The 21,369-nt window shown below is 48.2% G+C and overlaps 10 protein-coding genes across 10 annotated transcripts; 2 read left to right on the top strand and 8 right to left on the bottom strand.

Moving 5' to 3' along the window:
* Positions 1–215: 215 nt before the first annotated feature.
* Positions 216–1,690, top strand: N7489_001998 (type III PLP-dependent enzyme; the record flags this gene model as incomplete). Its single annotated transcript, XM_056707753.1, has 4 exons — positions 216–423; positions 520–915; positions 979–1,545; positions 1,599–1,690. 4 exons carry the CDS (start codon positions 216–218, stop codon positions 1,688–1,690), a joined length of 1,263 nt encoding a protein of 420 aa, XP_056572055.1.
* A 573-nt stretch (positions 1,691–2,263) lies between these two features.
* N7489_001999 (putative clock controled protein (Ccg-8)) lies at positions 2,264–3,829 on the bottom strand (the record flags this gene model as incomplete). The annotated part of the gene is made up of 2 exons (XM_056707754.1): positions 2,264–3,480; positions 3,589–3,829. 2 exons carry the CDS (start codon positions 3,827–3,829, stop codon positions 2,264–2,266), a joined length of 1,458 nt encoding a protein of 485 aa, XP_056572056.1.
* A 1,294-nt stretch (positions 3,830–5,123) lies between these two features.
* Positions 5,124–9,467, bottom strand: N7489_002000 (RNA dependent RNA polymerase; the record flags this gene model as incomplete). The annotated part of the gene is made up of 3 exons (XM_056707755.1): positions 5,124–8,999; positions 9,047–9,187; positions 9,243–9,467. The coding sequence occupies 3 exons, from the start codon at positions 9,465–9,467 to the stop codon at positions 5,124–5,126; spliced, it is 4,242 nt and encodes a 1,413-aa protein (XP_056572057.1).
* A 663-nt stretch (positions 9,468–10,130) lies between these two features.
* N7489_002001 (putative amino acid permease) lies at positions 10,131–12,007 on the bottom strand (the record flags this gene model as incomplete). The annotated part of the gene is made up of 4 exons (XM_056707756.1): positions 10,131–11,382; positions 11,441–11,594; positions 11,665–11,671; positions 11,732–12,007. The coding sequence occupies 4 exons, from the start codon at positions 12,005–12,007 to the stop codon at positions 10,131–10,133; spliced, it is 1,689 nt and encodes a 562-aa protein (XP_056572058.1).
* A 222-nt stretch (positions 12,008–12,229) lies between these two features.
* On the bottom strand, positions 12,230–12,565 carry N7489_002002 (uncharacterized protein; the record flags this gene model as incomplete). Its single annotated transcript, XM_056707757.1, has 1 exon — positions 12,230–12,565. The coding sequence occupies one exon, from the start codon at positions 12,563–12,565 to the stop codon at positions 12,230–12,232; it is 336 nt and encodes a 111-aa protein (XP_056572059.1).
* A 2,651-nt stretch (positions 12,566–15,216) lies between these two features.
* On the top strand, positions 15,217–15,501 carry N7489_002003 (uncharacterized protein; the record flags this gene model as incomplete). The annotated part of the gene is made up of 1 exon (XM_056707758.1): positions 15,217–15,501. One exon carries the CDS (start codon positions 15,217–15,219, stop codon positions 15,499–15,501), a length of 285 nt encoding a protein of 94 aa, XP_056572060.1.
* Positions 15,502–16,240: 739 nt separating this feature from the next.
* N7489_002004 (transposase) lies at positions 16,241–16,759 on the bottom strand (the record flags this gene model as incomplete). The annotated part of the gene is made up of 1 exon (XM_056707759.1): positions 16,241–16,759. One exon carries the CDS (start codon positions 16,757–16,759, stop codon positions 16,241–16,243), a length of 519 nt encoding a protein of 172 aa, XP_056572061.1.
* A 9-nt stretch (positions 16,760–16,768) lies between these two features.
* On the bottom strand, positions 16,769–17,038 carry N7489_002005 (uncharacterized protein; the record flags this gene model as incomplete). Its single annotated transcript, XM_056707760.1, has 1 exon — positions 16,769–17,038. The coding sequence occupies one exon, from the start codon at positions 17,036–17,038 to the stop codon at positions 16,769–16,771; it is 270 nt and encodes an 89-aa protein (XP_056572062.1).
* A 33-nt stretch (positions 17,039–17,071) lies between these two features.
* On the bottom strand, positions 17,072–17,599 carry N7489_002006 (uncharacterized protein; the record flags this gene model as incomplete). Its single annotated transcript, XM_056707761.1, has 1 exon — positions 17,072–17,599. One exon carries the CDS (start codon positions 17,597–17,599, stop codon positions 17,072–17,074), a length of 528 nt encoding a protein of 175 aa, XP_056572063.1.
* A 1,046-nt stretch (positions 17,600–18,645) lies between these two features.
* N7489_002007 (uncharacterized protein) lies at positions 18,646–19,246 on the bottom strand (the record flags this gene model as incomplete). The annotated part of the gene is made up of 2 exons (XM_056707762.1): positions 18,646–19,150; positions 19,224–19,246. The coding sequence occupies 2 exons, from the start codon at positions 19,244–19,246 to the stop codon at positions 18,646–18,648; spliced, it is 528 nt and encodes a 175-aa protein (XP_056572064.1).
* Between the last annotated feature and the right edge of the window lie 2,123 nt (positions 19,247–21,369).

Genomic DNA, 21,369 nt, shown 5'->3' on the forward strand with positions numbered 1-21,369 from the left:
CGTGCAAAACTTGTCCTTTAATGGTGTTTCTTCACCTGTTAGTCCATCCGAGCCTCTTCAATCCATCTGGTGTTCACCGAAGAACACTGTACATCACTCTAAGCCATTTATACACTCCAGGGCTTTGTATTATAGGCCTATCTTCTGTAATGCTGTTTCAGTTACAGAACTCTCCATTTGCCCCAGCTCTCCTCGATCGACTACTCTCCACAATCATGGCTCTCCTCCCTGCTCCGAGTGAAGCCGTAACCGGCAAAGTCATACATGGCGGATATCGAAACCTCCCACCAGATGAGCTAGTTGATCTCGCAATTGAGAGTCACATTGCCCGTATAGTCAAACGCTCTCTGGTTGGCGGCGATGAATCCTTCTTCATCGCCGATTTGGGCCAGATAATTCGACAGCATCGTCGCTGGACCCAGAGTATGCCCGGAATACGACCGTATTATGGTATAACACTTCCCTTCTATTACGTCTCCTGCTTTCGGAATAGAGAGAGTAACCCTTTTTATTTTGCAGCCGTCAAATGCAATCGTGACCCAACCTTCCTCAAAGTTCTTGCAGAGCTAGGGACGGGGTTTGACTGCGCCTCCATTGAAGAGATGCGCGCAGTGCTCAGCCTCGGCGTTGACCCAGCCCGGATTCTCTTCGCCAACCCATGCAAAGCACCCGCCGCCGTAGCCTTTGCACGCGAGGTAGGCGTCCTGCGAACGACTTTTGACAATATCGACGAATTGGATGCCATCAAGATACACATGCCAGAAGCTCAGCTGTTACTTCGGATCTATGCCAATGACGAGGGTGCGTTCATTTGTCTGGGCGAAAAGTTTGGTGCGCAGTTGGACACGACCGAGGAGCTACTTTCAAGAGCTTGGGAGCTTGGATTGAATATGATTGGTGTCAGCTTTCATGTCGGTAAGCATTTGCAGTACTTCGATGTTATACCTGGTCAGATTTATTGACCATTTGGAACTATAGGGACGGGTGCTACCAACCCAGCATCATTTTGCAAGGGCATCAAAGATGCACGTCTGGCATTTTCACAAGCTGAACGTCAAGGTTTCCATCCCAAGATTCTCGATATCGGAGGTGGCTTTCAAGACGATTGCTTTGAGTCCATGGCCCCCGTTATTCGGGACGCGATTCGATCGGAGTTCCCAGCTGGTGTCACAACGATAGCAGAACCAGGTCGGTTTTTTGCTCGTAGCGTGTATACTCTTGTATGTCGAGTGATTTCGCGTCGCCGTCAGCTTGGGAGTGCTGCCCTATCTGGTGTTCCAGACATGCTTTATCAAAACGATGGCATATACGGGAATTTCATGAATGTGATTATGGAGAAAGAGATTATGGTTCCTTATTTGGTCAAGAATAAGAAGGCCAGGGTTTTATTGCACAAACCAAAATCAGAGGATGCTTTGCAAGTAACAGATCATCGTTACTCGATCTGGGGACCTACATGTGACAGCACCGATTGTGTTGTGCGCGAGGTGACATTTGACTCCGAAGTCAAGGTTGGAGACTGGCTCAAATATAAAAACATGGGAGGTGAGTGTTGCCATTTTATACTTGGAGGTTCAACAGAACTGATCGTCTTCCAGCATATACAAGTACCACTGCTACTCAGTTTAATGGCTTCAGCAGCACCTATGACACGTTTTATATCAACAGTGAAACATTGCCTCACTATTAGCCATCTTGGTGTTTCCTTCACAGGGTATTTGTGGCCTTGGACCCATTAGTGTTGGGGTGGCTCAGTCTCTCGCTCAAAAAGCCCAGCGTGGATAAGCTGAAAATGGCATGATATATACGATGGCATATCAGCAGGCTTTTAGAACGGAAAGGCGAACATAGCCGTGGCCCATGAATGACAGCCTTCTTGAACATGTTGCCGACAATCGGAAAACACGTTAGCAGGATTTAGATCGCTTACACGATCTTCTGAAAATTCCAATTGTAAATTGATGAATAGCCTGCATTCATTCAGCTTGAGCGCGCAGCCTCTCGCATATATCTATACCGAAAACCATAGCATCCATGACTATAATAGTAGGATGACCGAGCCCCATCCCGAATGAAACAATAATCGCACGCTTAAAGAAACACCATAATTCCCGGGGGTTTTCAAGATAACAGAAAGGATATCAATCATGAGAAAAAGAAAGGAGGACCTCAGAGGACATAAGAGACTGCCGAAATAAGGGGCAAGAAGTGACAGAAAATTGAAAATATGTAAAGAAAGACGAGAGAAAGACCTTGGACGATGTCATACCTTCTCCATCCCGGACATCGGGACGTCGTCCTGAATCGCATTCTCTGGGAGGGACTTTTTGATATCCATACCATACGATTGGACATCCGAAGCAGAGTCGCCTTGCTTCTCTGGCATGTCGGAAGAAGCTCCGTTCTCGGGTCGCTTCCGGCCAAGCCGCTCGCACCAGTGCTCAGCACTGACCAACGTGTCATTGACAACGCCGCTGACTTGCGCCATCATGTCTAGACCCTCTTGGGCCAGCACCAAGATGCGATGAGCACTGATTGTGGCATCTGAGGAGGCAGCTGGAGAGTCTGGTGGCGGCTGTGAGGTGGATGCAACCTGGAAGCGGTGCGGCAGCGACGTCAGGTGTCGACGCACTAGATGGCGGGCATTCTCCGGCAGGGCGCCTCCTGCATATTTGGAAACCACATCAACTACTTGCTTCAAGGTCGATAGCACATCAGCCTTGACGGCTTGAATGCGCTGGATAAGCAACGAGGCATTATCTTCGCCACTGCCTCCTGCCTCGACATCCGACTGTGATCGTGATTTGTGGTTTTCCCACTCGTTGACAGCACCATGTAGTGCTACAATGGACTTGCCTAATCGACCGTTTGCCCATCGAAGCCAAGTCAAACAATATTGCAGACTACGCAGCGATTCCTCGCTCATGGCAACTCCAAGCCCAGAAGTCGAAATAACTAGTCGACTTTGCCACGTCGCCGAAGTACGTCTCTTTGGTTTCTCTTCATAGTGAGGAGATCTCATTTCATCGTACGGGGGCAGCGGCTCGGCCATGGAGAGATCGGACGAGCTCCGTGTGCGCGGTGGCTCAGCCGAACCGTCCGGTCCCTCGGCATTCATGGTTCTCGGCGACACATCTCCATCCATCTTTCGTCGCTTGGTGGAGTGTTTTGAGTCTTCGCTTGTAGAATCTCGTCGCTGCAGCGCCCAACGGAGACCGCTCTCGACGCCAGTCTTGCGGCCTACCGTACCGACGGTGTTCGCGACAGGTGATCCAATATTCCGCTCGATGAACTCAGCACCAGATTTGAATCGCGGCGAGTATGATTTCGACGTGGTGTAGGCAGAAACTGAGCCGTTGATGGCAGAGGAGATAAGTGGATGGGAAGAAGTTAACAGAGACAATAATGGCTCTGGCGGCGGTGGATCCGGTGAAGTTATGGGAAGGGATTGTCTCGCGGTTCGAGGAGATTGTCCAAAATCTGTTGTTGAGATTAGTTGAATGTCCGTCGCACAGCAATCCGGATCCAGCAAAAAACCGCAGTCGCGACACTCTTAGTGGGCTGGTTCGGGATATCAGAGCCACGTACCGGAGCGAAGCCCCTCCAGAGCTTGTGCGGCTTCGAGATCATCCATGGATAATACACTGGCAGCTCGACGAGATCGATCTTCTGCTTTATCGACATCCATCACGGATGGAGCATTATGATAAGGCGGAGCGGTAAGTGATGGGGCGAGGTTACTTGTAAGCGTGGGGAGCGAATTGGTCGTGAGACCTGTGGCGTCAATCTTTGCAGGTAGTTTTGGCCTAGCGGTTTTTGGGGGTTCCATGGCGGGTCAGTGATCGTCCATATAGAGAGAGAGAGAGCAATGAACCCAAAAGACGTCGGAGTTTCGCATCGAATCGTCTTTCACGTGAAAAAAGTGTCACTTAGCCACTAGTCCCAATCAGGAAGGAAGAAGGGAAGTGAGGTAATCACATTCTCACGGTACCTGCTCGGCCATACATTCCACTATGGTTGCCCAAGTACCTCTTCTCATCACATGTCAAACATCCAGTTGTCCCTCGCCCCAACAAACTCCTCTTGGAACTTCAATCTTACCCGAAAATGATGATTTGTCTCTGATTTGATACGAGTCTGGAATCACCGGCAATTGTGCCCTACAATGTAGCGAATGTGACTGTCGATAGGGCATTTCAATAGTCAATTCCTATTCCGCCCAAGTATGATGTACGCCCATTGCAACGCATAGTATTAGACGAAATAGTATGCGTTACAATCCTACGGAGAAGCCTGCATGCTCGGAAAGAGGCATTATGAACCCCTCCTAGGTCCATCATTTCCCTATGTTTCCATTAAATTCAATATGCATGTACCCCAACATGCGCTAAGATGTGCTCGATCGAGTACGAGAACGATTGTGATTACTCTTTATCCCTGACATATTTTCTCCACGAACCAGACGTTGCAATTCCGATTATGCATTGGTTTGGTTCGCTCGTCGGTTGCGCCTGTCTCTTTCTCTATTCGGTACATTGTACGCCTACAATGTGTTCCGGAAGACCTTGCTCCGTACTATCACATGTCTACATATGTACCTGAAAAAGTGATGTATTGATCTTTGGCCTTTTACCAGTACGAGATATACTTAAGAGCCCGCTTTCTCTTAAGGAAATCAATGTATTTTAATATGCACGCAGCCCAAATATAATCCTTTCAATTTATAGGCCGAAATTTTATATTTGTTGGGCCATATACCACCTATTTCGGCTCTTGAGCTCGGCATATGATGTGGGGGGCATTTTAGCAGTTGACATTTGGGGACTAGGATGAACTCTCTCTGCAGTATTTAAGCGTATTTAGGCAAAAGTCTGACGGTGCTGTTGTATGATTTGTTGAAAGTACTCTATCTTTAGTGACATGTGATTGGAGCGATCTACAACAATATCAACTCTAACATATGCATGCAACATGACAAGGTATCTACAGAGTATCTCATGCTATGTCCAACAGTCACAGGCAAGAAAGTATCGCTCAGAATCATAACGGGCAAATCAAATGCAGGGTCGTTGTCGTCATTCGTACCTCATTCAATGGACAATTGGTCCAATCCACCATCCCTTCTAAAAGGATAGCATGGCTTCAATGGCTTCTCCGTCTTCATACTCATCCGCAGCGTCGCTCTCATCCCCGGGCAATTCATTGGCTGCGAGATGTGACACCATTTTCTGATTCACTCTGTAGCAGGCAACGACCTCATTAGTGATAAGGCGGGATGGCGAGACGGACGCCTTGATCTCGCACAATGTCTCGCCAAAGGCGTGAAGGATAAACCGGGAGTTTGGACATCGACGGTAGGCGTACGAAGCTACTAACCGTCGCCACTCATTGCGGCTGTTTTGCCAGGTGTGGATGAGCGGATGTCTGCCCGCTTGGGGAGGAGCGAGTGCACCCGCATTCTCGGCGGCTTGACGTGATATGGCAGAGAATTCGTCACCGGTGGAAGCAGAGTGTCCTTGGTTCCACTGCTTGTATAGTTCGTCTATCGACCTTCGAACTTCACCGAGGGCATCTTTTAATTCTTGACTATGCGCATACTTGCTCTTCGATGCTTCATCGGCTTCCTTCCAGGGACGAAGGAGGTCATCATCGAGCCGATTTTGGATGTCGTTCTCGGGGAAGGCCTCGTTGAGACCCGACAGAATTCTGCAAAGCTCCGATTGTGCGACATTAAACTTAAGGTAATCGACGATGTTCGACGATTTCGACTTGCGCTCTGGATTTCGATACGCGGGAAGTGCACGTTGCTTAGGGCTAATGGTTTTGCGGTATTCTTTCCAAGCTTGCTCTGAAAGATGCACTCCACCTTTCCGGCCATCCACAAGATGACCCAAGAGACAGGCCAACTCTTTCGCTTTCGGGGAGTCAACTGACTCATCGTACGCCAGTTTCTCATGCTCGACGGTACATCGACCGAGGTTTGAAACGTTGAGGTTAAAATCGAATACGCTTTCCAAAAAGTCTTCCGTCGACTCCAGAGAGGCCATTGGGACGGAGTGTTTCGTCAGCCCATAATGCTCCGCAGAATATTCATCTGTGGGCATTGGGGAATTTTGGAATCTCTCAACAATCATTGGATCCCAGCAGATCCACGGCGTGTCACCGTCGTAATCTCCTCCGGATAACATACCAGCTAGAGGAAACTCCCCTGTGGTGGGAAAGACAATCACATCTTTCAAATGGCGTAGTTCACTCTTCCATACTGCTCTGCGCCGTTGAATATCAGACGGTAGATGGGCTGGGAGTCGGCCGACGAGAACATCTACCCCGTCGAGGAGGTTGTCTTCGAACTGGCCCTGTGGATCCCGCCAGTTATTCGAGAAGCCGAAGTGAACTTCGTCCGGTCCGAGAACTCCATATGGGTCGGCAATGCAGTACGCATAGGTTGAGAGAGGGACCTGGATTTTGAGTTCTTCGACATTCCGCTCAAGAAGCCAGGTCAAATATTGCCGGATCTTCATCCGGAGGGGAAAGAAATCGCGCGGGGCAAAGCCAGCCTCTGAGAAACGAATGATGGATTCAGCATCATTAGTCACCCACTGCTCTAATCGTCGGGCTTTGCCAGTTCCGTCCTCACCGGAGGGTCTGAGCTTCTGAAGCAGGGCTCGACAGACCACGGGGCTATTTGATCGAAGGACCTCAAGGAAGTCGTCATAAAGACTCTGCACACCATCACGCGTAAGCTTGGCAATGTACTCCTTCATGTTCCCTCCATATTCCAGAATTGCAAGAAGCTGGATATTAAGGTCAACAGGATGCAATTGCTTAGCCCAATTGACTACTTCGAACGTCAATTTCTCCTCGTCAACTGGGCCGACCCATTCCTGTGGATGAGGGTGTATTTTCAACTGCGAGTCCGAGATCTGAATCCAGACGTCATCGTCATTCATGGTAGTGATACTAGATTGGTGGCAATCAACCATCCAAAGACCCTTAGCACCTGCTATTCTGCCCTGGAAGCAACTAGGCGTGGCGGTTGTTATGCCCAGTTGATCACAAATTTGGTTTGCAAGAGTCCTCGACATCAAAGCACATCCGTCATTCATGACAGGCCGGGTTGGATCGTCCCTCAAGCGAAGTACTTGCGTTGGCTTCAATTTAACCGTTGCAAATGTCTTCGACAAGCCCAGAGAGATACGCTGGAAGAGCTTGCAATTGGTTTGATTCGCGTTCTCAGTCTTTGGCATATGCCATTCCAGCAAAGCATCTACACTCATCGGAGTATAGCTGTCACTCTGCTCTCGGGGAGGGGCCACCACTGGTGGTAACTGGTGCCCGTGATAAAAGTCGTCGCCATTAATGGCGAAGAGCTCGACCCGAAACCGAGGCTCACCCTTGGCTTTTCGCTTGGTCTTTACTTCTTCGACATAGAAAGCCCGCCACGTCCGCCCGAGGCAATGGTGATCATTCCGTGTGAGCCAGGAAGCAATACTCTCGCGAAGGACAGATGGGTAAGAAAGTTGTTTCTGATGGCTGGGGGGCCGATCCGCGGCTGGGATAGTAAGAGTCAGGAATCTATCTGATCCAAATCTTCGGTGAAATCGACAGGTCCGCTCTGGCTTGAGCGGGTTGAGTCTCAATTTGAAAATACCCGGCTCGGACTCGCCACACCAGTCCAAGTCTCCTGACAGTACTACCACCTCTGAGTGCTTATCTGATTTGAAATCACCAACAGCAGCATCCCAGGCCCGACGCGGCGATCTCTCTGGCAACGGGCAACCATAACGTTGACTAAGCTTGCTGACCCATGACCAGAAATCATCTTGAGTGCTGAAGTTAACACCGTCGCCAACAAGTATTTGTTTGAACGGGATTCCCCATGCACGTCCAATACGTTCCAGCTCATATCGAAACCGCAATGGAATTTTCGCCGGGAAGGACTCCCCCACCGAAAACGGACCGTAGGACAGGAGTTCATCAACAAACTCATGTTTGAGGGAATACTCCGTCTCAAACGGGTCGGCATTTACCGTCATAGAGATGGCAGCAGCGTCCACGCTCCGCTGCATCTCGTCGCTAGCCATGTACCCGACGACCGAGTCTGCATAGGTTGACTGGGTATCCATTGGCTCGGTCATGTCTGTCATGACCGAATCAAATGATTGCCCCATGCTAGAATCCCGAGACATAAAGATTGACGAAGTGACCGTCGTTGAGAAACTGGTATTGACTGACTGTGTCGTATTGTTGCGCTTCGATTCATCGGATGCTGCGCTAAGCTTTTCAAATAAAGTAGGCTTCTTGAACTCAATATCTTCCGGGGCAGCAGAAGGTTCTTTACCGGGGCTGTTGACAAACCCAAACGATCTAAGATCCATCTGTTTTAACGGTGACTGGGAGGGCGAATTGACTGATTTGAGCGTTTTGGATGGCGATCGGACAGATCCTGGGTCCTTCGCGAGTGATTGGGCACCCCTTGGAGTCTTCGCTGGCGACGAAGTGCTCGTCGACTTCCTCGTCGGAGGGGGAATGTTGTCTTGAGGCTTGGATGGCGGTTTAGGGACCACTTTCCTGGGGAGCGACTGGTGATACCCTTGGCCCTGTGCTGGTTGTCCCTTTGTTGGCGGAGGAAAGGTCGCCGAATACTTCGCCGGGGAATGGAAGTTCTCTTTGTTATTTACAGGCGACTGAACGGACACATTGTTCCTTCCGGGCGACGGGTGAACTTGGCATTTTGCGGGCGACGCAATTCCCATCGACGCCCGCGCAGGAGACTGAATTGCTCGATGATTGTTGACCGGCAAGTTCGCAGCCCCAGAATTCCTTCGAGGTCCTCGAAACGCAGCCTGCGCCATCTCGGGAAATTGTAAAGCTCCATCTCCATTTTCGCCTAAAGGGGACTGAGCTAGCACAGATCCCTTCACGGGGGAATTTGGTGCGGTGTGGAAGTTTTCGTCTTCATCTTCGTCATCAAACCTTTGTTTCTTTGGTGATAAGCCCTTGGCATCTCCAAAAGAATTAGCGGCTAACCTTTTTTTGTGTTTACAACACGGCCATTCGCCAGAAGATACTCCTCGTCTTCCATGAGCGCTAGTAGCTGCCTCATGCACATGTCCTTCTCAGGGCCGGAGAGTGAGAGCGGGGGGGGCCGGTTCCTCGCTCTGGTGTCGCTGGCTTGCCCGGCGACCTGCGTTGGTTTGATAGACATTGTTCTGGACGCCTAACGGCAGGTTCCCACGGACCCATTCCTCGAGATTGTCAATTAAGCTTCTCTTGTCAACCTTGTTATTGAAGAACAGCGGGCGGATATGCTTGTAGATATGACTTGGGAGGCTGGTATTTCTCTCTCTCACCGAAGGGGACTCAATTCCAGGGAGGGGGATCCCGAGGCCAAATTTGACGTTCACTCTTGTGATAAAAGTGCGGAAATCCTCTTTTTGGTGTTGTGAGGTAGTGAAATGATCCATGTTCACAAGAAATGTAGAGCACAGGAGCTCCCATTCAACCTTCCAGGAAAAGGAATTGGTTTCGTGGTGTTAGAGTGTTTGATGAAAAATAAAATGACAGGATTCGACTGCTTCTGAGGGTTCTTTGTTGGTCTCATGCGACGTGCATGGTGGGGGGGGCTAAATGAACAGCAGATGCATTGGGTTTCCTTATGCGCAGTCTTCTAAGAATGAAGAATTGAGGAGCTGAGAGGGATGCGGTTCTTAAATCAGCGAAAATGTCTTAACTTGACTCGTCAACCTTGCAGAAATTCAACCTACTCCGGAATACGGAGTAGGGTGGTTGCTGTGCAAGAGAAACTGTTTACCCGCGCCAACTTCGGGTAGCTGCTATTAGCGTCCCTCACTCCACCTGTCACCGTGACAACTGTACATGTTGTAAATGAGGATGGTGAACATTTTCAGGGACTACGATAGGTTTGTTCTCTGCAGAGAATAGTAACGTACCCGAAAATAAGTCTAATTATTACCTAAGGAGTGCAATGGAACCTTGGAAGTTGAACTTGCCCGCGAGTGCCCAAAGGTAGGTACAGAATGGACTTGGGAGAATAACTACTGTTGATAGGCATCTTGATCCCCAATGATGGAAACAGAGCGACCTATAGAATAATGGCTTCCACACGATCAGTTTCCTTCAGCTCTGTCCCTCTCCTCCCTGTCTAGCTCAATCTTATCTGTCCATAGATCAGCCTCCTTGGGGTCAACACGTTTACTGTGGACAGCGAGCTTGTAGCCAACCATCAAGCTGATGTAGACAGGAATGCTGATGTATGACGCAATGAAGGATTTCACGTCCAATGTTCGAACGCCAGAATCATCAAAGCTGAAAGAGTCAAAAACAATGGCGACAGAGATGAACAAGCAGAGAAGGAGAGCTAAGCACGTGCCAGGCAGACCGAAGCGAGCTCTAAAGGCAAGAGCTTTGTCGGGAATGCCTTGAGCCTTTCGCGCCCGCACAAAAGAAATATGGGTGACGAGAATGGAGATCCATGTGAGTAGACCGAGCATCGTGACCATATCTACGAAGTATCCGAACACAACAGTCGAATCTTGGCGGACGTTAAGATATGCCAATGTTGCAGTGGATGAGCACACAGCTAAAGCATAGATCGGGACGCCTCTCCGGGTAGTGCGTGACAGGAAGGCAGGAGCACGGTGCTTGACTGCGAGGTCGCACATTGCTTTGGTTGCTAGATATAGATCGTAGTCTGCGATCGACAGCACGAACAACAGTATGCATGCATTCAGCAAATCCGGTAGCACGGAGATGCCTGCCAAATACAGAGCTGCAACAAATGCCGATGCGGCAGCCTCGTGGGACGCATCGCTGGAAAATGCCACAGATACTGAGTCATGGGGGACAATCATCCCGAGAAGGGTGATTGCAAGCAGATGGAAAACCATGATTCGGTAAAATGTATTCTGGATAGCCCGTGAGGTAGCTTTTCGAACGTTGGGGAAGTGGGCCAAGCCAGACCGCTCGCTTCCGATGTATGCAAACGTGGCAGATGACATCGTGGAGCAGGTTATGTAGAACTTCTCCAGTAACCCGTGGTCGCGATGGTGTTGAGCGCCGAAAGCACCGGGGTGCGACCAGTATCGAAACCCTTTTGCCTCTTGATCCGGACCGCCTCCCAGAGCAATTACGGTGGACAGTATCATGAGTCCAAGCATGACGACAAGCTTGAATGAAGAGACGTAGAACTCGATTTTGCTCGGGAGGCGGTGGTTGACGAAGTTGAGAGCCACAATGATCGAAAGGAAAACCGTGATCCAGATACCAGGATTGACTCGCTCCGCACCCACCCAATAGGAGACTACCAGCGCTGCAGCTGTGAGCTGGTTCGGTGTGACAACAGCGTACTTCAGCCAGAATCTGCGGACACGGTCAGGAAACAAAGCAATTAGATGCAGATTCCGTGGTGGAGACTTACATCCAGCCCAAGCTGAATCCAAGTGCAGGATGACAAAATCGAACGGCTTGGTCTGCAACGGTATACGGTTTTGGTAGCCATGAACCCACTTCACCCAAGGCAGAGAGGACGAGGTAAACCGCAAATCCGACGATGGTATAGGAGATTATTATAGCTGCCGGCTATAACCGAAACCGATCAATATCTTCTCCGGTGAGGTTCTTGGAGAAAGTAGCATAACTTACGCCGCTCCTGTGTCGGAGTCAGCATCGATCCGCGTGGAAGAAACCCGCTTGGTATGAGGGACCTTACATGGACAATGCCCTTCCAGTACCAACCATCAACCCCGTTCCGATTGCCGATCCAATGGCTGCAGGCCTGTGTTAGTAGGTCCCCCGTACAAGGCAGAGGATACACACTGATGATGCTCACTTGACGGGGTGTCAATGAACCGTATATGTCGGTGAAGCCCAGGGCATGTTCACTTTGATGAGCTTCCGTGGTAGTTTGCGGAGCCGCCGGCTCAGTGCTGATGGGTCCTAGTTCGCAAGCAGAGGATCGCGATCCCGGTCGACGTCGCGGAAACATCTCCGTATTTTCCAACAAAACAGTAGGAATACCTTGGCAGTCGAGATTAGATATAGCAAATGAGTGAGGCACGAAACGTGAGTCGAAGATGGATTAGAGGTCGAGTACAAGGAAGGGCCCGGGGAACTTGGGATGATAGTGGTTAGGCAAGTGCTGAGTATGGGAAAGAGCGAGACACCAGTGTTTGGGAGGTCGGGATCACAGATGAGTGGGATATATTTTCTATATGCATGTTTTCTGTGCTCCGCAGATGGATTTCCGAACACCACGCTTCACGTATGCGTATCCTTCAAGCCCTTCTTCTTCACTAAGGGGGTCGTCGAAGTCGTCCTTGAACTCATCAAGCAGTCGATCCACAGCCTGGGCACGGACTTTCCCTTCGGAAATCGTCACTTCGGTCATAGCAGTGGGTAGAGTATATGCATCATTCTTGATATCGAAATCATTAACAAGGAAGTAGATCAAGTCTTTCAGAAACGGTAAAAAGCGACAGGCTCTTGTGTTCCTCTGGAAGTATTCCATGTAAGTCTGCACGGCTTCATCACTAGGAGTATCCATTATTTGCGTATTTGCACTGATGCTGTTGCAAGTTCACGGGTGTGGTGAATTGGCCCGATGAGGAGTAGAAGTAAATCCGTGCGTATCAGTTTTGAGAAAGACTGAGTGTTGAAGAAAAAAGATGCTCCGAGGTACCCTCGGTGTTGTGTTTCGAGGAAAGCGAGAGACGGGAAGGAAGGAAGAGAAGCTCTGCAGCACCAAGTTCATCTATCATTTCTGTCTAGCATTTTCATCTGTTTTTTTTTTTTTTTTTTTTTTTCCCGAGTTCCTGCAGCTCGGCTTTCTCTCTTCTAATGGTGTACGCAGGGATAGCGCCCAAGGGTTCAATCGAAAATAGATGCCTGGCCTTGGACTGGCAAAAGAATCATGATACCTTCGAGCTGAGCTTCCTGAGTCCACTCGTTTTATATTTGTCAGAGAGGTCCGCAGGGTGGGCCCTTAGGGCAGTGTCACATGCTTCCCTCTTGGGGCTTTTGCCCATCTCTCTCTTCCGCAGCTATCCATAGCTTCTTCTCTCTTCTTCTTCAATCTGGAGCATCGTCCCTCCGTAGGTCACCTCACAATGGTCCCAAATCACTACCATTACGGCATATCATCTGGCGGCAATGGCCCCCAAGGCCGCAAATAGCTAGGAAACTCGAAGTTGTCTGTCTACGGAATATAGTATCATACTTGGTGGTTCCATTTTTCTTAAGGCTAGTCACTACCAGCTTAGTTTTATTATCTTAGAGTACCTCTGGGGCAGAAGTGATATAGAATCGAACTTTCTCTAATATAGTGGGTTAACTGTATATCATTTTGTTTAGGACTCTATCTACTATGATTCCTCTAAATGAGCAAATAGCCTAGCTTACCACTTAACGCCCTAGAGGACCAGGTATACTTGATCCTTTCTACATAAGAACCTATAACTTCTTTCTATTACTATTTCGAGTGGGTAGGAAGGCATAGTATACCACGATATGATAGGCTTTGGGCTCTATCTACCATATCCGGAATACTGATGCCCTGTATTAATTTTCGAGCTACTTCAACTTCTATTAGGCCTAGTTCGTAAAGTTATAGGACGGAAGGAAGATATACGGCTAGGTTAGTCTAGTAGAAGTAGTATTCTATTATTAGGACCTGGTTTGCCATCATCTTCCCTTCGTATCAAGAACAGAGGTGAGTTAGTTAGTGGTCGTTGAACAAAAAAACGACACGTGGTTCCAGGGGGCCCCAGCTTAACGTTATTGGTATTACACTCTAACCAACTGAGTCATGGACCCCTTGCTGTAGGTGTCAAAATTCGAGCCACTATGATCCAAATCCTAGTTTCATCTCAGATAACCTACAACCCGCGGCCAATAGGACTTCTGAGCACGGCTTTTGCAGAGTCCACAGGCGTTTAAAGTCATAGGTAGCGACTGACCTTCCTGTAGACCTAAGGGTATATATAGGTTGCGGGCGATGTTAGCTGGGATTTCGTTGGGGTGGATGAGTCGACTGGAACCACGTGAACCACGTGTCGTTCTTTTGTTCAACGACCACTAATTCGCCTCTGTTCTTGGTCAAAGGGAGAGTCAAAATCAGTCTGCGGTGTAAGTGCATTGGTAGGTAACATGAAAAAGAAGAAAAAAAAAAGAAATCGTGGTTCCAGAGGGGGTCGAACCCTCGACTTTGGCGTTATTAGCACCACACTCTAACCAACTGAGTTATGGAACCATCTGTTGAAAGGTGTGGATATTTTCGCATTATATTTCAAAACAAATTCCTATGACTTCAAAAATCGATCTACAATTCGGGTTCCAGCTGGTGGGGACTAGAGAGGTTAGGAACTATATTATACCTCTCTTTTGTTGAAAATCCCAGTTAATTTCCATTAATACTGGTCATTTTCATCTTTACAACGCTAACCCTAATTCGTGGGGTTATCCTGCAGATCTCTGCTATGCAGGATTGGCATCCAGGCTCCTTCCAAAAGAAGCCTAGATCCATTAGCTGTATGCAGTTTGATCATGACATTGCTGTCTCCAGCATACAGGTCATTATCTGACTGCATCGATTTCAATTGAGACTGCCTTCAGTCATGTCTTTGGATATTCCTGCGTTGTTGTCACCGAGTCCATGTCGTTCACTCTCACCGACTCTTTCTGATCTGTCATGGTGGGAGTATACGAAAAAGAAGCATAAATAGATGCTTCTTTCCATGTATGAAGATGATTAGACAAAACAATCATTACTTTTCACAGTCTATTGGAATTTCCACATTCATAGTATTATTCATATATTATTTTTGATCTCACAATACATGCTGTACAGACTTTCATCTGTATAATCAATATATTTCAAGCATGACAAGACGTATTACTATTTACTGTTTTTATAACCTTTATCCTATGTTTTACTAAAGAAAATAGTATAAAGGAGGTCTATATTTTATCAATTCCAATTTAAAGAAAAGAAAACGATCAAAATATATATAGGGGATTGATACAGCCACCCCCCCTTGGATCGTAACACCCCCCCTGCCTAGGAAACCAGGCATTAATTTTACCGCCTTCCTGATCGGGTGCGACACCGAATTCTGCCATACTTTCTGCCAGTGCAGAGTTTTCTGCCATATAATTCTGCCACCACCATAGGAATTCCGGTTTACATAGTAAAAAAACATGCATTTTGATCAGGAAAAAACGTACATTTCTGTCGAATTAAGCTTTGTTTACACATACAGGTTAAATGAGCTTCTCAACCAGGTCCCCGCGCGCGCTGTCCCCGTCCTCGACCCCGTCCTCGACCCCGTCCTCGGCCTGCACTACCAGTTTCACCCTCCTCTGTCACAGTTGCTCCCCGTCCACGTCCACGTCCCCGTCCTCGTCCCCGTCCTCGTCCTCGTTCCTGCGCAAGCACGTGTTCGAATCCAGAGGGATCTCGCTGGGTGGATCGATCCTGTGTGAGGGGATCTGGTGACGATGGAATAACCTGAGTGATTTGCTGGGTAGTGATTTGCTGGGTAGTGATTTGCTGGGTAGTGCTTTGCTGGGTGGCTGACTGGGTGATGAAGTTTCTCGCTCCTCGTGGACGCCCTCGTCGTCGAACCTGGAGGGGATCTTGGAGTAGAAGGATAGGATTGATTGGTGGTGCAGACACACTGTACAAATGCCAATGCTGGTGGAATAACTCAGGGTCGAGGCTGTTATCCTCATCTTTATGCGCCTTGATGATATGAATGCATGGGAAGCCAGCCGTGTTCTTCGAATTGCAAGTGCATACTGGTGGAATTGGAGGTTTACCTTCCTGTCCTTCTGGAAGATATCTGTCGTGAACATCCTTAGTATGTTGAATAGCCTTGAAAGAGACTCGTCCAGGTAGTAGGCGGTATAGTTGTGAAACACTAGTTGGCCTTCGAATCTTGTTATTCTCGATCTCATTGACAATCTTAGCAAATTGAAGCTTAACAACTCGCTCGAAGCATTGTAGGATAATAAGAAGGTCATTGACTGACACTTATAGGTCCTGCTTGATTAGCCAGTGAGCTCCTTCTGTCCTAGAAGTCGCGACCTTATTGAGATGAAGGTATTGGGATGTATAGATATGGAGAAACCGCTTAGGGCAGTCATTAAGCCACTCCTTTTCAATGTAGTCAATTAATGGCTGGAAGATTGGATCGGCATACTTATCCTTGAAGTATTCCCACTACTGATTCATGACTTCGGGTGAAGTGGTATACACAATCCGGTTCCAGCGCTTAAGCATCTTCTTCCACCCTTCATCTACCTTCTGGGTAAGCTCCCTCTCTCGGTCCTTCTTTGTTTGATGCTGGGTGCTTGACGGCGTAGTGCTTGACGGCGTAGTGCTTGACGGGGTGGTTGATTCGATCCGGGATTTTGCGATCTGATCTCGAAGGATTGGACGTGCCTTTTTCAAAATATATATGTTGATATGCCAGATACAGATCATATTCTTTGTAGAAGGGAAGATAGTCTCAATGGCATTCATTAGTGCTTGTTCCTTATCGGTAAGGATCGTACGGGGAGGATCAAGGCCGAGCGATTCGTATACCTCAGCAAGACAGTTAAGAACGACTTCATAGCTATCATCCTTCTCATCTTTTATGAAGGCGAAGCCAAGATAGTAGGTTGATCCTGTGGCAGCAAATCCGACGATATCGAGCAATGGTAAACCGTACCGATTTGTCTTGTACGTACAATCCATGGAAATAACCTAAGGGTTTGTTTTGAGCATAGCAATGCTAGTCTTGTGTATACAAAACAAAGTGGTAATATGGTTCATGTTATCGACTTCGTATCGAAAGATCCAGTCACCGTCCTTAGGGAGTTCCATAAGTAATGCTTGGAGAGGCGTGCGGCCGGCGAGGAATTCCAAGTGAACCTTTCTCCGAAGATTGTAGATATCACGGGGGACAATGCAAGATCCTTCATCCTGGCGAACCCCAGTAACAATCTTACGGGTAGGAAGGCCTTGCTGAAACATTTCCTTTATCTCTTCCGACTTTTTAGAGACCTCTTAGCGACGTTGAAGTGAATGTGTTGATGCCGGCGAGGGTCCATGGTTATGCTCGAGATTCTTAATAGTGATATGCCAAAGGTTCGTCTCCTGATTCAGCCGAAGCGATACGGTAAAGGGACATTCAATTGCAAGCGTAGTGGTTTGTCGTTTACGCTCAGGATCACCATCTGGACGCCGATTTCGTTGCATACGGCCGCGGTCACAGTATAGGCGAACAGTCTTCCTAACACCTCGCTTTGTGGTTTTTGAGCGTAAGGTTGAGACCGCAAAGCCGTGCGGACGGGCGAGAAGGTTGATCGCATTGATTCCGTCCTCTGGTGTATCGTACTGTTGACTGAGTGGTGGGAGCGGCATTTGCGGGGTGCTTGGCAGCGCGGGAGGGGATTCGGGGACGATCTCGGTGCTTGGCAGTGTGGGTAGAGACTCGCTGATTGGTAGCGCCGGTGGGGACTCGGGGACGATCTCACAGTCCGAACCAGGGTCGGAATCCGACGAATCAAGGTATGCCAGGCCTAAAGAGGCCATTTTGGTTACTGAAATGACAAAAGCAGGATGGAAATGATGAAAAAAAAAGGATTAAAACTGATGATTTGGTGCAAATACAGATGAAAAAATGAGTTGGGAGAAGGCAGGTTAATGTGTGTAAACCAGAATTGCATTATCAGATTCATTGCTACTCGAGTCCTACAACATACATGGGACTAAAGTGACTTGTTTTTACTATATGTTTGTATACAAATTGCAGGTATCTGCTGTCGTCCAATAGTGTTAGGGGGCAGTTTGACACAAAGGCGGCCTAAAACCTTGAAGGCGGTGAGGAATGCGGTAGGAAGGTGTAAGTGTCGAGGTAAATGCGGTATCCAATTAGGAAGGCGGTAAAATTAATGCCTGGTTTCCTAGGCAGGGGGGGGGTGTTACGATCCAAGGGGGGGTGGCTGTATCAATCCCCTATATATATTCACATACACATAATACTGTACATACTATATTCTGTATGGAACTGTGATATAGCCCTCCTCTACACCGCCCCCATACCTTTAACTATATAACTAACTTGTGACGTGCCAGATCTACAAGCCAAAGCAAGAGAGTGCATCAATTCAAGATACTAAAGACAGGGAAGAAAGAAGGAAAGGAAGCAAGGGATCTGGCGAGCTCTCTTTATGAAAGCTTAATCAAACCGAGATCTAGTGCAAACGATGCAAACCCTGTCTCTTCTCGCTTAGCAAACAAATCGAAGAAAGCAAACTAATCTATCAGATCCAGATCGTAACATAACTAATCATAAATTTTTACCTGGAGTCAGGGTGACTTTTTTTTTTTTTTTTCTAAAGAAGGGAAAAAAAAGAGAAAAAGAGGAAAAAGGAATCGTGGTTCCAGAGGGGGTCGAACCCTCGACTTTGGCGTTATTAGCACCACACTCTAACCAACTGAGTTATGGAACCTTGTTGTGGTTGACGGCCAAATTTATGGCTCAATGGATCTATCCACAACGATTGCTCCTGATCATCCCAGGTACCAACAGGGCGGTAGGCTCGACCTCACTCTTCTCCACACCGCGGATCATCGGGCTAGTTCAAGTAGGTATGCAAAGAGCCGTGGAGAATTGACTCATCAACATCATCCATATCGAAGAGAGCGTCTTTATCTTCGCGACGGACGGCCATAGCGGCTTCCCACTCGGCTCGGCACTCCTTGACCTTCATTTGATAGCCAAGGTCAGCATCGTAGTGCTTGCCCTTGCCCATCCAGCGCCCCCAGATAGAAAGATGCTTGCGGTGGACAGCAGGGCCATGGTACTCATGCTCGCGACCTTGGCGAATATGCAACCAGCGACGCTGTTGTTCGCGTAGATCGAGACCGGTGGTGTCCGGCAGGAAAAGCTTAGTGAGCAGCATACCAGCCAAACCGAACCAAGGGACAATATAGTATTGTTGCTGGGTGGGATTGTATGATCCGACAACGGCGATGACTAGAGCACCGAGCTTTCCGGCAGCGGCAGCGAGGCCATGGGCAGTGCCACGGATTGGAGTGGGGAAAACCTCGGCAGCGATGAGGAAGGTGGTGCAGTTCGGGCTAAACTGGTTGAAAAAGGAATCGAGAAAGTATATCACTTGGAACGGAATGGATATGGGCAGATGACTCGTACTTTAAAAGAAAGGCGGGAATCATGAAGAGAATAAAACATATTTTAAAGCTAATAATCTACATCCCTTTTCGGCCGTAGAGCTTATTATCAACGAACTACGAAGCAGCCAGAGAAGCGGTAATACTCATCAAGTTCTAAAGCCCTGGAGCCAATCGGTTATAAGAGATGTAGAGTAAAGTCTGACGACTACGATAAACTTGCTCTGAAAGAGCTTGTTTCAGTAAAAGAAGACGTTATTAGTAAACCAATAACCGGCAGTGGCAACAAGACGAGAGGTGAAATACTTAAAGATCAACTTTAATAACTGAGTATCGTACCCGGTGATAGATACCTTTGTCTTCTCGGCATCAAGCTGCTTACTAGCAGCCGTGGCCTTAACATGGCAGGCACGGTAGTAGACGAGCCAGACGGTTCCGATAGCTGGAATGAAATAAGGAGACACGGTAGGTCCAGTTCGTGGTTGCGGTAGAGATATGAGGAGTCGTCAAGTCTAAGCCAGCCTTTCCTGGCGAGGATCCTAAGCCATATTCGAAAATAACCCATCACTTCGTTGTGACGCGAGAGAGTCAGCCTAGGTAGCCTGGGGCTGTGATTGCCACCCGGAATCAAGCAACTCGAGCAACGCCAAGCAAAACTTGGCCGACTTATAAGGAGAAAGCTCGGAAGCATCCCCCCAGGGCGCAACAGCTAACAGGCTATTGTTCCTTCGGCGCGAAGACTAATACGGGACTAGCGGTAAGTGAAAGTCTGGCGCACCACATAGGCGTCCCTTTTTCCCTTCCCACGGTGGAGCCCGGTCAGACACGAGCGTGTTGAAATCAGCGACTGGCTTCGAACGTATAATGGAACGTCCCGTCGGCCGATGGAATATATGCACAGTGCAACATTGGCATTCCAATTGGTCGATTTCTTACTTGCGTCGAGCCTCACTGTGAGGGGCGGAAATGCGGCCGAGATCCGAGCACCTTGAGCGCCCGTTAAGATCGGGAGATTGACCGCGCTTTGCTCGTGTCTCACTACCTCTCGCTTGTGCGTGCGCGCGGCTTGCTTCTTCCGGGGCCTGTATATCATTATCGCGTGGGTGCTATCTTGTGCAGTTCAAACAAAGCATTTTTCATCGTTGTGGACTCAATTTCCACTGTTCGCTCGAAAATACCGGTTTGGCATTCAACTTTTTCCTTCAATCAGTGATATACGCCTCGCGGCTTCTAAGGAAGCCTAAGTAAGCATCCCAGCTGACCTTGAGATCGGTAAAGGTATTTTCCAGAATCTGTTGATAGATACTATGATTGGTTGGGCAGAGCGATGTTCGAAGAGCTACAAACCACAGCTTTCGACATAGTTTTACCTGCCCGGATTTCTTGATTTGAAATGAACACATTGTACCATCAAGCCTACATTCCCTTGGCTTGGACGAAATGGTCAATCGCACTGGTGACTTAAGGTGATGGAGGTGAGTAGGGTGAGAACGAGACAAGCAAGTTTGCCTAGGTGGGATCCCGGGATACTGAGCAGTATCGAGCATCATATAAAGATTGGCATGTATTTCCTATCCGGTCATCAATCACTACTTAAATGTCGCGAGAGGACCTTTGCTTCAAAGGCAGGATACTGCATCGCTTGGGCCCCTTTATATTGTTACACTTGCTTCCAATTTTTGGTCAATTTAATTGGGAAAAGCGGCCCAGAGCGATGCTGCCGAGTTTCCAGCTGCATCTTTTGCACCTGAATGGGAAGCTCCAGCTGACTGGTAAGCACCAGGCGGAGCTTCCAGCTAAACAAAGAATTGTATGTTTTATGTTTTAGCTATGGAAGACATGTGACTAGATTATAGTTAACAATCGTTGTGGATAGATCCATTGAGCAATACATTTGGCCGTCGACCACAACCAGGTTCCATAACTCAGTTGGTTAGAGTGTGGTGCTAATAACGCCAAAGTCGAGGGTTCGACCCCCTCTGGAACCACGATTTCGATTATTTTTTTCCAAAATACAAAAAGCTATGACTTTAGGGAATTGGTAACTAGTTAGAGGGACACCTTTTGATACTAGGACACCCCATGATTTTTCAGTACCGCCTTCCTATTTTGGGTACCGCTTTAACCTCGACACCTGCATCTGCCTACCGCTGTGCTCACCGCCTTAA

Source organism: Penicillium chrysogenum (genome assembly GCF_028827035.1).
Source record: "Penicillium chrysogenum strain IBT 35668 chromosome Unknown utg000001l_segment0_segment0, whole genome shotgun sequence".
Lineage (NCBI taxonomy): Eukaryota > Fungi > Ascomycota > Eurotiomycetes > Eurotiales > Aspergillaceae > Penicillium > Penicillium chrysogenum.